General features: G+C 36.5%; 3 protein-coding genes across 5 annotated transcripts; 1 reads left to right on the top strand and 2 right to left on the bottom strand.

The window, feature by feature from the left end:
- LOC113280649 lies at positions 1 to 531 on the top strand. Its single transcript, XM_026529249.1, has one exon. It carries the CDS (start codon positions 1 to 3, stop codon positions 529 to 531), a length of 531 nt encoding a protein of 176 aa, XP_026385034.1.
- A 5,755-nt stretch (positions 532 to 6,286) lies between these two features.
- Positions 6,287 to 8,050, bottom strand: LOC113284456 (protein ASPARTIC PROTEASE IN GUARD CELL 2-like). Its single transcript, XM_026533916.1, has one exon. The coding sequence runs from the start codon at positions 8,004 to 8,006 to the stop codon at positions 6,495 to 6,497; it is 1,512 nt and encodes a 503-aa protein (XP_026389701.1). The 5' UTR covers positions 8,007 to 8,050; the 3' UTR covers positions 6,287 to 6,494.
- Positions 8,051 to 9,795: 1,745 nt separating this feature from the next.
- On the bottom strand, positions 9,796 to 15,662 carry LOC113284455 (probable protein arginine N-methyltransferase 6). 3 transcript variants are annotated; one of them, XR_003328152.1, is made up of 14 exons: positions 15,179 to 15,662; positions 14,664 to 14,729; positions 13,911 to 13,979; positions 13,091 to 13,126; positions 12,724 to 12,789; positions 12,150 to 12,218; positions 11,820 to 11,897; positions 11,490 to 11,568; positions 11,137 to 11,231; positions 10,898 to 10,982; positions 10,580 to 10,791; positions 10,338 to 10,456; positions 10,144 to 10,242; positions 9,796 to 10,023 (listed from the first exon to the last, which is right to left on the bottom strand). XR_003328152.1 is itself a non-coding variant. In XM_026533915.1 (13 exons), exons 1-13 carry the CDS (start codon positions 15,398 to 15,400, stop codon positions 10,200 to 10,202), a joined length of 1,239 nt encoding a protein of 412 aa, XP_026389700.1. In that variant the 5' UTR covers positions 15,401 to 15,662; the 3' UTR covers positions 10,031 to 10,199. The 3 variants fall into 3 exon arrangements, 1 of the variants encoding a protein (XP_026389700.1); XR_003328151.1 differs by having other exon boundaries at positions 9,796 to 10,013; XM_026533915.1 differs by lacking the exon at positions 9,796 to 10,023 and having other exon boundaries at positions 10,031 to 10,242.
- Positions 15,663 to 17,633: the final 1,971 nt, after the last annotated feature.

The raw sequence follows: 17,633 nt of genomic DNA, 5'->3' as shown, positions 1-17,633 counted from the left end.
ATGGGTTTCCCTTGTACCTTTAATGTTTCTAGTACTGGAAGAAGTGGTGGTATAGTCTTGTCCTGGAAGAAGGAAATCCAACTCAACATTATATCCTCAAGCATGAGGGCCATCTATGTTACATCTATAGACATTATTCATTCCAAAACTTGTCACATCCACTTCATGTATGGTGAACCTAATAGTAGTTTGAGGCATGCCTTTTGGGAACAACAATGTCAATTGTCCAATGCCCCTTTAGATGACCCAGTTTTCTTTGTAGACGATTTTAATGCTCTTTTAGGAACTGATGATAAGAATGGTGGTCTGGGGGTTGATGATTCTGATTTCTCAAATCTTAGAAACTTTTGTTCTGTTTTTAATTTACATGATCCTGGTTTTTCTGGTCCCAGATTTACTTGGTCTAATATGCAACAGGGTCCTGACCTTATTCTTGAAAGATTGGATAGATGCCTTATAAATCAGTCTGCTGGGGATTTATGCCCTAATGTTTGTGTAAAAAATCTACCTAGAGACTCTTCCGATCAGTGACCCATGCATATAGGTTTCAGTTGTGAGGATGTTTGTATGCCTAGACCTTTCCCCTTCATGGCTGTGTGGATTAAAGATCCTACCTGTAGAGATATCATTGCCAACTCTTGGAATGTTAATGTTGTAGGTTCTCCTGCTTATAAACTAAAAGCTAAGCTTTTAAGTACCAAGAGAGGTCTTAGGTATTGAAATAAATCTTCTTTTGGTAATATTCAAACTAATATATCTACCATCAGGAAAGATTTGGCTGAGGTTCAAATTTCTAATCCAACGGATTCTAGTACTACTTATAGACTCAAAACTAGATTGGAATATCTCTACAATTTAGAGGAACTTTATTGGAAGGATAAATCTAGAGAGGTTTGGCTCATGGAAGGTGACAGAAATTCACCCTATTTCCATAGAGTAACCCTCTTTAGGAGGAAAAAAAAATGCCATCAGTTGGATTTAGGATTCCTCAAACATTATTCTAACTGACAGAGATAATATTGGAACTTCCTTTATTAATTATTTCAAAAACATGTATTCCTCTCACCCTCAACAATTTCAGGATGAGATCCTTTTTGATCTCCCTATTAAATTTTCAGTTGAGGACAACTCCCTCTTTAATTTTCCTCTTACTTCTAAGGAAATCAAGAATATTGTTTTTCGAATGGAGGGGGGCTCCTGGCCCTAATGGTTTTACATGACTGTTCTATCAGAAACACTTGGATATTGTAGGCGAGGCTGTCATTGACATGACTCAAACCTGCTTTAGAAAATGTCATATTGCTAAAGTCTTTAATCATGCAAATATTGCTCTTATACCTAAAGTTCATCTTGATGAACTTGTGTCCCAATACAGACCTATAAGGCTCTGCAATTTCATTTACAAAATTCTTTCAAAAACTCTTGTTAATCGACTAAAACCTTTCATGAATAACATAATTTCCCGAAATCAAAGTGCCTTCATTCCTAAGAGGAGTATTTTTGATAATATTCTGCTCTCTAATGAGGTTATATTTGATGTCAATCATAATGACAAAATTGAAGGCATTGCTGCCATTAAACTTGATATGTCCAAAGCTTATGATAAATTAGAATAGTCCTTTCTTGAAAGTGTCTTGACTAGAATGGGTCTCTCTAACTACTGGATTAAACTCATAAACCAGTGTGTTTCTACAGTTTCCTACTCTGTCCTCCTTAATGGTAGCCCTACTGGGTTTTTTCAACCTGAAAGGGGTTTGAGACAGGGGGATCCACTATCCCCCTATATTTATATCACATGTTCTGAAGCTCTCGCTTCTTATATTGACATCCTTTAAAAGAAAGGTATTTTGAAAGATATCAAAGTGTGTAAAGATACTCCAGAGATGACACACTTGTTGTTTGCTAATGATTCCCTTTTGTTTTCTAAATCTATTGTTCAAAACTTTCAAATTATCAAATACTATCTCCAAAAATATTGCTTGGCCTCTGGCCAAGAAATCAATTTTGATAAGTCTGGTATTTTATTTAATAAAAGAATTCTTGAACACAGGAAAGCTCAACTAGATAATATCCTAGAGATTAAGAACAGGGATTTAGGAGAAAAATATCTTGGCATTCCTACTGTGTTTCAAGCTTTAAAAAAATTCAAACCCATATGGGTATTCTCCAAGTTGTGGATTCCAGAATTTCTATTTGGTTTCATAAGCTCCTGTCTCAAGCTGCTAGAACTACTTTGATTAAACACATTGGTCAAGCCATCCCACTTTTTCAAATGGGAGCTTTCCTCATCCAAAAACATCTTTGTAAACAAATGGATTCCCATCTTTATAAATTCTGGTGGGGGAGACTTTAGACCCTAAAGATATGAAACTGCATCTTCTAGGGTGGGATATTTTGTGCTCCCCCAAGGCAGAAGGTGGTCTGGGATTTAGAAAGTCCGAGTTAATTAACCTAGCTATGATGGCTAGGAATGCTTGGAGAATTCTAGAAAATCCAAATTGTATGTTAGCCATTGTTATTAAAGCTAAATACTTTCCTAGAACTGATTTCTTGAATGCCAAGTGCACTAGTAAGTGCTCTTGGACTTGGAAGTGTTTGCATGCTATCAAAGAACTTATTAAGCCTTTCATCTCCTGGATTGTTGGGGATGGTCATTTTATTGACCCCTGGCGTGATAAATGGATTCCTACTTTGGGTACTGCCACACCCAACCCTTTAGTTCCACCTAATCATAATATTAAAGTCTCTTATTTTATCGATCCTTCTACCAGAACTTGGAATTTGTCTAGATTAAACACTCATTTTGATAATGCTTCTATTAAGAAGATTATCACTATTCCCTTAAGCCAATTATACACTCCTGACATGAGGGATTGGGATCTTTCAAAGAATGGCAAGTTTTCTTTTAAATATGCCTACATGGGACTCAGAGGACTTAGTCCTTCCCCTTGTAAAAACCTTTGGATGCGTATTTGGAAAATTAGGGTTCCCTACAGAATCCAAGTCTTTACATGGAGAGCTGCTAGAAATGCTCTTCCTACTAGAACTGTTTTACATACTAGCATGCCTATGGATAGTGTTGATTGTGCTAGATTTAATCATCCTCATGAATCCATAATGCATGCTTTGGTCCTTTGTCCCTTTGCTAGTCGTGTCTGGTTTTTCTCTGATTTTTGTATCAATACTCAGTGTTTTCACAATAATTCTTGCATCGACTAGTTATTGTTTTGGTTAACTGACCCTATGTCTATACTTCCTAATGAGGCGCAGTGTCTCTTTGTTACTATCTTGTGGTCTCTCTGGACTAGTAGGAATAACTTCATCTTCCAAAACCTGAAAGAAACTCATGTAGCAGTCTTAGAAAGAGCTAGATCCATGCTTCTAACTAGGAAACTCTGCTTTACTGTTTCTCCCTACACTCCTGTCAATCTATGTGATAAATAGATGCTCCCTCCTTTGGTTGGATAAAGTGTAACACTGATGGTGTTTATGATGACATTACTGGAGATAATTATGGTTCAGGATATGTGATGAGGGATTTCTCAAGAAAAGCCTCTTTTTGTGCCTCCCTGGTTTTTGAAGTAAAGTCTGCTGAAGAAGCTGAAACCAGAGCTATTTGGGCAGTCCTGAAGAAAACCTTGGATCAGAAGTTAAGTCATATCATCGTTGAAAGTGATGCGAAGACTCTTATTGATCAATTTTCAGCTGGCTTGTTTGATGGAGATTCTCATACGGACGCTATATTTATAGAGATTCAGTTTTACTTTTAAACTAGTAGCATGTATTTTTAACTTTCAACCGCGTGTTTGTAATTCTGTAGCTCATGAGCTAGCTCAATGGGCAAAAACAAACAAAACCTCTATGTACTGGTTTGTGCCTCCTGTTTGGTTATTTCCAACAGTTGAGGGGGATCATTAGCCTTTCTGAAGGCCTTTATCTATAAAAGAAAAAAAAAGATGGTATATGATTCAAACACCTCTAAGTTAGATTACGAAGCTCATCAAACCCTGAGTCAGACATCAGAAAAATAAAAAAATAAACGATGTGACATCTAATCAGGATCTAGTCAGAGAATGAGTCTGATTCAGATCATGTGTTAAACCTAAACTAACAGCATGCAGTTATCCAAGTATTCCAACTTGACAGCACCTGACCATTTAGGCATCACGTGAATGGAATTTTTGAATGCCAGTACATACTACATGAAATACAAGTTTGGTTTATCTTAGCATTTTCATGCTAATAGCAAAAAAAATTAGTATCATTAAAATCTTGGCCCAGAACAGAGGGGCACACAAAATAGTCCCACACCCACCAACACAGTGTACTTTGTGTAAGGGATAGATAGCCTAGTTTAATTGGGGACATCCGAATTAATTGGGGGCCATGCATCAGAAGACAAAAAAGGTCACCAGAACCTAATTTGAGTCATCCTTATAAAAATATTTTTTAAATGGCTAAAATGCACCTAAATGATTAGTGTTAAAATTTAACTAAATTAGTGATAATTTTACTTAATTAGAGTTTAATTTTTTTTTCCAGAATTTTTGTCTGCAATTTTTAGTCTAACTTTTTTTTTTTTGCCCAGATAGTATGAAAAATTGTCAAGGTATTAAAAAATTTCATTGACGACCCTCAACAGTCGTTAATGTTTAGACTGTTTAAGTGACGACTCTAAACTGTCAAAGATTCATTAATGACGGAAATGTGCGACAGTTTTGGGTCGTCATAAAAATGATCAATTCCCTGATGACCCTTTGGAAGGGTCTTTACTGTTTTGGTTACGCATTTGACGACTTAAACAGTCATTAGTGTTTTAGAAATGTCGTTATACACTGTCGTTAATCTCTAAAAAAGAGTCGTTAGTGTATGATAGTTTAGAGTCGTTATTGTTTTGATCATGATATGTATGACGACCTTAAACTGTCGTTAATGTCGGTGAAGGGTCGTTAATGAGGGTCGTTACTTGAAAGAAAAATATTAATCAAGAATAAAATAGTATATTCATCTTTCGATTTTTATATCCCTGAAAAATTTTAGGGGCAAACAAAATTCCATGGCCCCCAATTGGAAGTTATGGACTCCAATTAAACTAGGGGGCCATAACTATTATCACATTCAAAACAATCCAGCAGCATAACCTTTTTGTCCAAGTGCTGTCCTCTTTTGACAAGCTTTATTATTTTAAGGGTTTTAAGGGGCTCAAGATACTAATTATTGGTAAGAGGTTACAAAGATTTTGTTAGATAGATAAGAACCTAATTTCATGATTCTAATTCTAAAGCAATACACCTTTACTTTAACACTTGATTACCCTTGCATCAATTAATATCATTATGAGCATCGGATTCAAACTTGTTTTCTTGGCAGTTTACAAATGAAAGAAACTGCAAATAATTATAAACCAGATATTTACAAAAGACTTAGAGATTATTAATTACTGACTTAAAAATATAGCGTGTGCAAGCTTAATTAGAGCTAAAAAATCTATTACTACATAGGGAGTATCACTTTTTTAGACAAAATAAAAAAATGAAAGTATCAGTTTTCCTGAAACGTAGAGAGTATTTTAGAAAAATTATTAACGAACCGAGTACTGATTTAAGAGTAATTAGGAAGCTCCTAATTTTCTACTAAATATTTTTCAAAAATATTACAGAGAATTATCAAATTCTACGGAGAGTCTCCGTAAAACCAGATATTTACGGAGACTTAAAAATTATTAATTATGGACTTAAAAATGTATCTCGTGCAAGCCTATTTGAAAGAAAAGAAGTCTATTACTACTTAACTACTTAACTTTGTTTTAGGAAAAATGATACTTTTATTTTTCCATTTTTCCTAAAATGGGTCAAATTGAAAAAATAAAGTATCATTTTTCTTGGAACAAAAGGAGTATTTTAGAAAGATAATTAACGAACCGAATACTGATTTAAGAGTAATTAAGAAGTTCCTAATTTTCTACAAAATGTTTCAAGACTGTTACAGAAGGTTATCAAATTTTACTGGTGTTTTTGGTTGGTACTAGTTGAAATTTGAAACTTCTGTAGCAACTTTGGTTTTTTGAGCTCTACATTATAAAGAAGAGGCAAAAGTGATGTTTGCCAACAAATCCTGTTAACTTGAAAAGAGGCAAAATCAATTACATCTTTGTAAGAAGTCACGGTCTCTAGATATTTTGGTTACCTTGCAATTGCAGAAGGCCACCTTTCTCATTAGTGGTGGCTCCCCTTTGTTCATGATTCTTACCATTATCACTATGCAGATCAGATGCATGACAACCCACTCAAAAACACAATTATTTCATACCAAATTCACAAGTGGTTTTGCTTAGGTTTGTCACATGGATTTAACCCCATTTCACAGTTCAAACTTCAAACTTAGTCAAATTAAAGAACCTTTTAAGCTTTTCTCCCTGTATTAATGTTGAATAATTTGACCCTTACACCTTTTGTCACGAACAGCATTAAACAAAACAAAAATACAGCAGCATTTTAGCAAGTGTTGGGTCCAAAGCCCAAAAGACCCTTTTCTCCATCAATAGATATCTGAATCCCTTCCTGTTGTATGTTTCCTATTATAGAAACCCCTAAATTAGAAGGAGCAAATGCAAAACAGAACGTCCCCATTTCATCTGTTGGAATCAAGAAATTCCTAGCCGGGAGGGTCAATATTGACCCACCATAGAAATGAAATGACACGGTTGGTACCCTTACCATTTCGAAACCCGAAAGATCGTAGCAAGTATCGAATATCTGTGCCCCGGGCACTCTGGGTAGACCCACGGTGCCGGAAACGAAATAGTTTCGGAAGATTTCGTAAGCTTGGGTTGGTAACCTTGTCACTGCAGTTCCTGTGTCAATGATGACGCCGCCATCCCCTAACTCTGTCAGTTCGAACAAATGCTCCGGGATCGGAAGCCGAATTCCGCCAACACCAAGGCCTACTAAGCTCACGTAGTAGAAAGTCAGGGATTGCGGATTTTGAACCAGCGGAACCCATGTTGCAGAGGATGATGAAACCGAACCGCGCCCGAAAACTAATGAACCGTACGAGCCAGTACCTCCGCGACTGACGAGACAATACCCGAATGCCTGGTCGATTTGGGATCCGAGTTGGCCTATGAATGACATAGGTCCTCCACCAAGACCTAGTAACCCAGCAGCAGCAACAAACATACCTTGATTCCTATGCCCACACCCAATTGCTACATTTCTGACAGTAGTAGGTCCGAATGTGAGAGTTTCCAAGGCTAAAGTTCCCGTAGTGAAAGACCCGTCGCCATAAGAAACTTCGTAACGGCATCTCCCGGAATGACCACAACCGGAATTCTGGTCGTCGAGACGGTTACAGACGGTGGATTCACATGACACGCCGGTAAACGTTGCCGAGTCAGACGGGTCAAAAACCGGGTCAGATTGTTGGTAACAAGAAGTACAAGGTTGACACTGAACCCACATTAGATCACTACCTGAATCAATCACCATATACTGATTCCGTACGGGGCTACCGACACCGATTCTTACCAGATATTCTCCACTTCCTAATTCCATTCCTGACACCACCTGTGAACCGAATTCTTCCTCTACGAAACCCTCATCATTTTTGGTGATTTTCTTGGTGATGTGAAGGCGGCGACTTATGCTAGTGACCCGGTTGATGTCTCGTTTGATACGTTCGTTCAGACGGTGGTGGTGGTGGTGGGATAAGTTACTTGTTATGTGATCTCTGTGAAGTAAATTCAGCTTCAGTTTGCACTCCTCAGCTGTAGTATTACTCTTTGAGAATTCTTGATAGCTTTCTAAATCGGACATTGGATGAATTTTAGTTCCTGCTAACGCTTCTCGCACGTTCAAGTGCTGAAAGTTGGCAGTACCCGTCGCGGCTGATCCATTGGCAGTATGCAGCATCATTACCAACATGAGTAGTGTTGTAATTTTCATTTGATCTTCCAAGGATGCTACTATCTTCATTTGATCTTCTGATAAACGGCTTCGGATTTTCATCTGTCGAGTCAAGTGTTGTAATTTTGATGAGGTTTTCAAGTATAGACTATTAGAGAGATACTTAGGATTTCTAGAGTTAAGAGTAGGATATATATTGGATTCTAAACAGCAGGGCTGAACATGGTTTCGGTTTTCCGCTGGAACCGGACCAGACCAGACCAATTAGGAAGAAACCAAACCGAACCATTTACTAATGGATTGGTTACGGTGTAGAAAGTGGGAAACCGATAGTGTTGGTTTTGGTTTGGTTTGACCTTTAAAACCGAACCAAAAATTATTGGAAAACCGATTAATTTTTAAACTTAGTTTATACCGTCGATTTACAAGTATTAGATTGTACCCATTGATTTAGAGGATAAATAGAAACCCTAAATCTAATATTTCATTATGATACTCTCCCTCTTTCTCTTTCTCCTTCTCTCAGTCGCCTTCCTTCTCCACCCCCAACTACAGCTGCTGCTACTCGACTTTTTTCTTCCGTCTTCCTTCTTTTTTATTTGTCAATAACTAAATTAAGATATATTATATATCTTCTTTTGATCTCTAGAATTAGAGTAAGCTTTAACTATTCTTGATTTTTTTTTTTGTCTGTAAATTTGTGTAAACCAATACTATCGGCAACTACGATTTTTTTATCTGTAAGTTTGTGTATTTTTTTTTTGGTTTGACATAATTATTGGTTAACCAAAAACCACTGGGATAAACCGAAACCAACTGGAACCATTTGGAAACCGAACCAATGGTTAATGGATTGTTTTGGTTTAGATTTTTAGAAACCAATAATATTGGTTTCGGTTTTGGTTTGGCTAGAAACCGAACCAAAACCGACCATGAACAGCCCTACTAAACAGAGGTTACTAGAGGAAACTTCTCTTGTATGATGATAATAGGTTCCTGGAATTGAGTAGTGGAAGCTATAATTGACTGCAAGATGCATGTAGTGCAAGGATACAAATTCCATATAATCTTCATTTTTATAATCTAGTATTTGTCTTTAAAAACAGCCTTTTAGACCTAAAAAGAGATCATTTTTCAACTATACTATAGTAGTACAAGGAGATGTCATGTTTTATGCAAGTTACACCAAAATGGGATAGATGGCACGCGAGTTACTGGCCACTTACTCAACACTTTTGACATGAGAGGGTCCCAGACCCTCAGCTCGTCATATTCAAAAGCTCTTTCACATATTAATGTTCATTCTGAAAATCTAGGGTACGTGGACAGTGGGGACATTAGCATCGGACATGTTGCAACTCGGAAAGCACGGTTGCAAGTTAAAAGAAGACTGCCGAACAAATATAGGGGGCGATGAAATAAAGATGCCAAATAGTGTCTCAGGGTGTTGATAGAGTTGAACAATTATATCTTTAATTGAGACTTTATGTAGAAGAATGATGGGAGGTGTCCCTAAGGCACGGTCATCCTGATTTTTTCTGCTTTTTGCAAAGCGTTTTCTTTTCTATGCAAATGTAATATTCGTCCTACATCCTGCTATTGCTTTCTTGACTAAATTTCTTGATGCATACATTCTCATTCAATAGTAACTAATCTCGAGTCTTTGGCAAAGCATAGTGTAAAAGATCCAATTTAGCGGCTATGATAACAGAAAAAATATCATTTCAATTGGCTATGCTTGGTAAAACTTCACTAATGATTCACTCACTAAAGTTTTTAACGAGATTGATCTCATTCAATTAATCCACAACATTCACAGTCTAAAGATAGCATTTTTGAACATTTTTCCATCTTCACCAATTTTATTTTATTTTTCAAGAAATGTGCAACATATTTAATTTGGCTCTATTGAAGGCATATTTTAGGGAATAGCTTAAGACAATGGGGAATGGAGAAACCATGAAAACACAATATTCTAATGTATATAAAGCTTTCTTTTGTACTTTAGCAGCAGAAAGTGTACAATAATACCTACTAGTTTAGTCTCATTTTTTCCTTCTTGCTGAAGGAATTGTCCCTGTGTTATCTGTGCTCAGATAAGTGAAGGTCCTGCATTTTGCTTCAAATGGTAAAATAATATTAATTTCTTTTTTTGTTTAACAAAGAATGTCTACATGAACAAGGAAACCTCAAAAATTCAACAAATACATGCCTAGAAAGAGCAACGAAAATTTGGGACCTGAAGCTAATACTTGGTTTGCTTATGGCCATCCTGTGTTCGCAAGCAGAACATTACTATCGCAGTACAGATTCTTTGACAAACGACCTACCTCCTGAACTGAAATATCAGAGGCTCAAAAGTTAGAAATTATGTCAGATAGAATGATATAACCACAAGGCAAATCGTTAAAAAGCATAAAAGCTGAAACTCACGAGTATTCAAGGTGGAGATTCAAGAATCGGGCGTTTTCCTTGCTTTGTGACATTGTTACAGAGCCTTCAATGACTTGATCTTGCTTCACATCTATCGGTTCGTAAAAATATAACAAAGTCTGCAAAAGTTTGGTACATTTCACAATGAAAAAGACTGTCAAACAAGCTCTATATAGTTAAAACTAGCTTCATGAACACACAGCATAACCAAAATAAAATAAGACCTTGATAATGGAGTTTACCTGTTGCCAATGTGTTGGAGGCTCCTCTGGAGCAGTAGATAGAACTAGCACCTCATCACATTTTGCCCGTTTTTTCCTCTGACTAGAACCTGGAGAAGGAATGTCAGATGATGCAGTACTGCCTACAAGTGACTGTGTTTGGTTATTGCTCGGAAAAATAGCAGGTCCGCTGAACTCAACATCAAACCAAAACGCAAACCCATGAAACAGGGCTGAAAGAAAGAAAGAGGTGCAAAACAAAGTTCAGTCAGCAAAAAGCAACATAAGAAACATGAAAGAAAATAATGAATGAATGATAAAGGGCCAAGATTATTAGACCTTGCATCATAGATGTAAATCTATATCTTGCAGTGATAGATTCAAGCTCCCGGATTGTGACAGTGTAGCAGTCCACATGCTTTATCTATTAGCCAAGCCATGCATGCTATTCAGTTGTTAATTCTCCATGTATGAAAATGCTCATTTGAATCAAAAATCCACATTAAATAACACCAGCAATTTTCCTTAAATTAGCAAATTTTACAGAATCCCACAACGAGTAGAGAAGAAAAACTTACCACGAATGGCCATGTTAATACATTTTCGCCAGTTATTGTCTCTATACTTGGTTCCTCAAATGCACACTGTTTCGCCAGCGGCAGCATAGCAGACACTGGACGAATAAGAACCTTTTCATGTCAAAACTCAAAACAAGTTGAAGGATAACGAAATCTGTGACATACGAATCCACTGTTTCCAGAAAACAAGCATCATTTATAGAATAGCCTAGATAATATCATAGAGATGAAAATCTGGGCAGTGGACAAAGATAGCCCTTAAGAATCATCAGTTTCGTGTTTCGATATTCTCTGGATACAAAATACAAACCCTAGCAAACAAGAAGATAATGCTTAGTATAATTAATACTCACTGTCAATTCCATAAACATTCTTCCAGAAATCAATACTTTCACTGTATCTGTCACAATGTGTGACAGGTGCCATGTACAACTGCAAAAGCACACACCGGAGATCAGCATAAGATGTTTTCTCCAGTTAACTGGGAATTTCTGTAATAAACGTAAGAAAGAAAACTTTGAATATAATCATTTGAACAGGTACCATTACACAATCATGTATATCTAATAATAACAGTATAACACGTATCTCTAAGTTTTAAAATTCAACTTCAATGAACTAGCTATACAGATGCTGTTTAATGTGACAAAATATGTTAGATAGTCGAATCATAACTGAATTACCGTGGCATGTGATGGGAGAATAAGCCCTCCAGGTTTAAGCCAACGATCTCTGGCAGTAATTACACTACCCAGCATACTCTACAAGGAAAAGAACAACAATTCAGATGACATGAAAGAACATGCACCGACATGGTAATGTCAGAAACCAGCTGGGTTAAAAACAGAAAGTTGATGGACAGAGGGCATTCTAACATCAGGAAAAAAACATAGAAACAGCACCGAAGCAATAGCAAACACTCATTTTCAGTTTCAGTTATTTGAGAGACCGGCATATCTGTCCTATTTATATTAGTAGGTATTATTCCCCATGAAAATGAAGTCATTACAAACCTCGTATAAGAGCATGTATCCCATCCATTCCGAAATGATAACATCAACCCCCTCCGGGATTTCGACATCCTGCATTTAAAAGCATCAGAAAAAGGACAGGCACATGAAGCTCTTTCACATTATTCAAATGAAGGTAAAGAGACATGAGGTCCTGAGCTAGGGAAAGAAGACTTCCAGGTATCTTAAATAGCTACACTTATATAGTTGATAGTTCTACTGGTGACCATATGCAATTATTACAAATATCCAACTAAACTTGCTACTTGTCTAGATAGGTCGATAGCAGTTCACTCACACATCTGAGATTTTCAATATGGATCTAAAATAAGAAGATCAGTAGTTTCAGTATTTATTAATGGAGTATGCTCCGAAATGATTGAATCAACAGATGGCTTTTGCCAAACAAAAGGAGTAACAGCTGAGCCTAAAAGCTGGCTTAATTAATCCATGAACATATATCCATATATATCTAATCTCACAAACTTGGAATATCAATATTGGATATAAACACAAAGTATAGTTCGTAAACGCAAAAGTACAACTCCAATGTCTTAATTGAGTTCAGGGATCTTACCTCCACTCTTCCATGTAAAACAATGACCTTGTGAGATAACTTATTAGCTTTGACAACTTCATTTGCCTGGTAAACAATTTCATTCGAGCAATCGGTCAAATGCAAAACTATATATAGTATATCACAAATTCACAATACAGACAATGGGAACATATGGGGTCTGAGAAATACAAAAACCAAAGGTGCAAAGTATGCCAGAAAAGGCTGGAATATTACATGATAGAACCGCTTATAAAAGACTAAACTAAAAGAGAGAAGAAGGATATAGCACTTGATAATTTTCTTTTGATATGGTTCACAAACTATTATAATATTACAATGAGCATGAATTATTGACCAAAACTAAGGCCTCAAAGCAAGAACGTACCTGTATAGCAATCTCACTTGCATCAATTGCATAAACCTGACAGGACAATGTAAAATTTAGTAACAGAATAGACACAGTACTGCTTTTACGCTGCAACAATATCAAACAAACTTCGCGACTCTAAATCAAAGAAATCATAGGTTCCTTAAATCAAAATTCAAAAGATCCTCTTTGACAATCCTAGCTATCTGACAATCCTTAAATAATTTACATACGGACTTTATTGTCTTTGTTGCTGTCATGATTGGTAAGTATTCCATTATTATCAGTGACATGACATGCTGGTAACTTTAGGCGCTTTCTTGCAAGATGAGGGGACTACAGTGCCAAAAGGAAGAAGATTATGCAGATGCAACCAGATGGGCTTTGATGTAACACTTAAGAGTGTGCTTTTTTGGAGCCTGTCACTAGGATTTTGGACAAGAACATACTACTTTTTTCTTCATCGTATCTCAAGGGGAAACGACTCAAGTAGTTTACAAGACAAAGTATACGGGAAGACCTTATGTTAGCTGACTAATAATAGTGACCTGCACTGTACTTTTCTCTTATTTGAGGCTCAGAAACAAGTGTGATTTGCAACATCATACCGAATGGTTATAGAAGCAGAAATCTAGTGAAATCTAATAACCAGTGTTATTATTTTAGGAAATTTAATAATAACCAGTGTTATATCGAATGGTTATATAACAATGAAATCTAGTGATCAACCTGAACCAGTTACACTTTGTTCCTGGTTATAGAAGCAAAACGTAGTTATCTTTCAAAATCTAGTTAACCACATGAGTAAATTTCCTAAAATGCTACCAACAGGCCTTACCCGCTTTGCACCAGCAAGAGCACAAAATATAGAAAGGATGCCAGTTCCACAGCCAACATCCACTACAACCTGCACACGAAAAGCAGAGGTTAAATAGGAAAGGCAGTCATAGGTTCCTCTTATAGTCTTATTTGAAGGTGAAAGACACTCTTTGTTTATGTAACTTATTTATAGAGTTTGTTCACAGTGGCTGTAGAACCCACGATCCCGTAGTAGGGTTCTGAAATTCCTTGGAAATGGAGTTCTCTTTGCCTACTTTAATTTGTAACGGTAACATACCATAAGGTTTACGGTCTGTCAAGGGCTTCTACAAGTATGCTAAGATGTTATTCTCCTATGTTCCACCTTAACTCTATTGATTGCTTGTACAGTAACCAACCTGGATACAGCATATTAGTATATTACCGTCCTTACTCATGGAAGACTGATTTATATCATCACCCGACAAAAAGAACAAAAACTATTAAACTAAAATCCCTCACATCTTTGAGGATGTTTTCACTCCATCTCTAATGCCCAGTGTGGCAATTCAGATAAGTTTTTTCTCCCTAATCATGCATAAGTATAAGATTCATACATCTGGGAAACAGAATCCACTATCCAATATCTGGAACCAACTTTCACTACGTTTATCATGAAAAATAATAGATCGCAATCTTTAAGCTCTGAAAATACTTCATATGAAATTCTTAAACACAGAAACAAAAAGGCATAGTTAAAAAAAAACAGCATACAGGTCAAGCAAGATAGTACCTTGCCTTCTATAGAAGCATGATGCTGCTCGATAGCAGCTTTATAAGTATCAGTACGAACACGGTCCTGCATACATCGTTTACACAACACAATTAGCTCACATTTCTCTTGATAAGTATTTCTATGCCAATCGTCACAAGATTATTAGAAAACAGAAACATCTATGAATGTATTGGTGGGCATAGTTAGACAACAACTTTAGCACCCTACTAGCGAGGCATATAGGATTAACATACATTTTAAGAGGAACGATTAGCTACATCAATACAGTCGAAGACCTAACAGTACTTAAACAAAGAGGCAAAAAGCTAGCACCTTCAGTTACATGAATGCAATCAAATAGACCTAACTCAGTACTAGACCAAAGAGAGCACAAAGCTAGCACCTTTATGTAAAACCCTAATTAAGGGTTTTAAGAGCAACCCATTAAAAGCAAAATCAAATGAACTTAAACCCAGAAATTTCCTTAAACAATAACGATAATACACAGAAGAGAATATGATTAAAGTAGGAACCTTGATCATTTCTTCATGGATACCAACATGAGAATATGATTGAAAATAAGCTTTATCGAACTCTGTACATGGTGGTGGTGGTGTTTCTTTATTAGAAGGAACCCTAATTCCACCACCTCCTCCTCTTTTAAATCGATCTTTTGTACTCGTATTCAATCGTTTCTCTGATGAACTACCGTTTCCTAAATACCCATTACTGTAACTTGATGAGCTTGGTAACATTGTTTTTAAAGGGTTTAAGCTGAATTCAGAGAGACTAAGAGAGAACTGAGCTCTTGAAGAAAAAAACAATTCAGAAATTTGACGCCTCTTTCTCTCAAAGTTGGAACCTTTTTTGTTTTTTCAGTCTGAATGAGAGGGATTTATTTTTCTTCGAGGGATATACAGATTTTGGGAAATTGATACGAACCAGTGTAAGGTGCACTATGGTCTGTTCCTATGGACCATGACAAAAAATCCAATTGCCATGCCACCACTATGGAAAAACAACCAAGTAATGGTGTTTTAATCGAGCGATGGTGTTTCTATTAATAGGTATTACATTAATATCGCTGCATGGAATTTCTACCGCTAACAACTAGTTTTTTGTCCCCTATAAATAGGTATTTTTGAACTATAAATATTTCTCTTTTTTCTTATCGAAAAAAGAAATAGTAGTTTAAATTTTTCTCGAAATTTTTCAAATGGCAGAATATCGTATTCAATTTGATTTTTTTGGAGTAATACTTGAAGTTGTTGTTAAGAAGATATGTAATAGTTATAAAAAAATAGGTAAAAAGCAAAAAAAATCTTCAAGTTTTGGATATTAACCAACTCAAACTCGCAGCTAAGAGAAGGTAAAGAAGAATTCAACATAGAAAAATCAAGGCAAAGCAAATTTGAAGGCAAAAAAGAGTATTGGTCGCAAAAACAAAGGAAACAAGATGAAGAAGAGTGTCCAAGATGAGTGCCCAAGATTTTTATTATTAAAGACTAGTTTTATATCTTTCTTTTTTTATCGATAAAGAAGAATAAATTAGATAAAAAAAATAGGGTACAAAAGAAAGTACAACCCAAGATGGGATGTACAAAAGAAGGAAAAAAATAAAAAATAAATAAAAGAGCATCGTACAGAAAAGCTAGAAAGCTACAAAATCAGGGAGGCATAAAATACAGATTTTTCCAATTGACCATCATACTCTGATAAGACACATCAACAAATTCTTCAAAAACCAAAGCCCAGGAGAAAATTGTGTACTTCACCGTATCGATAACATGACCAGTCGAGTGATTCTTCCCATCGAAAACTCTAAAGTTTCGCTCCTCCAAACACACCACATGATAACAAGGGGATAAGATTACAAAGTTTTATGTAAAGACTTGGACCGTAAAGTTGCCATGCTAACAAAGTATCCTCGACACGAGAAGGCATGGTAAAAAAATAACCCAATTCCCCACATGTCCTTTAACGCCACAAACAACCATTTCCCAAATTCTACAACAAGCATCACCAGTATCTGTCATCCCTTCTGTTTGCTTTCTATTCTGGACCTTATGGCTGGCCAGGAATGAACTGATTTACCGCCAAAAGCAAACAACATCAGAAGAAATACTAGCTTGGGCAAAAAAAAAAACAAGAAGAATACTCTGTGGCAATAGAATCCTTACCTCCAGTGTTACCAGGAGATTAACCGGTTCTTAACCACTCAAGAAATGCCAAAAGGATTTCGACAATTTCGGTAGGTTGGTCCACACCAAACTTGAATTGGATTAAGATTAACACGGATGGGGCAGCCAGGGGGGAATCCAGGTTCCGCAGGTGCCGGTTTCATTTGCAGAGACTCTGAAGCGCGAAAAATTACGGCTTTAGCCCAACCTCTAGGAATTACAACTGCCTTAACTGCAGAAACTTGGGCTCTGCTATTAGCATCAAGAACAACAACAGAAAGGCAATGGCCAAAAGTTCTCTTCGAGAAAGACTCAGAAAACCTTTTGCTATTGGTCACATCCTCTACTGATCCTCCATGGCGTATCTCATGAATGATTGAAGAAATAAAGATTAGAATACGGCAGATTCCACAAACCGCTATCCAACACAACTACAGAGAAGAAAATCAAGCAACGGATGGCTTGGCTAATCAAGCGGCTGACGGAAGTCAAATGTGAAGCCTTTCAACCAAAATTTGGGACCAGTCAATCCCGGTTTGTATTAGTCAAGTTGTTTTTCATGACTCTGTGGGTACCACATACCCACGTCAAATTGTAACCTAATTTTCTATCTATAAAATGCATGCTTCAAAAAAAAAACAGTGGAGAAGCATATGAGAAGTGGTTTCGTCATGTTGATAAAAGAAACAGGGACAGTAATACCTCAACGTATTATCTCTAGACAAAAGCCGGTCGTGACAAATGCACCAAAGAAAGAACCCAATTTTTTGAGGGACTCGCAGCTTCCATATAAATGAATTTTTTTCTT

This window comes from Papaver somniferum, chromosome 5, assembly GCF_003573695.1.
Source record: "Papaver somniferum cultivar HN1 chromosome 5, ASM357369v1, whole genome shotgun sequence".
Classification (NCBI taxonomy): domain Eukaryota; kingdom Viridiplantae; phylum Streptophyta; class Magnoliopsida; order Ranunculales; family Papaveraceae; genus Papaver; species Papaver somniferum.
The sequence above is the reverse complement of the archived record's forward strand: the minus strand, read 5'-3'. Positions and strand labels throughout refer to the sequence as shown.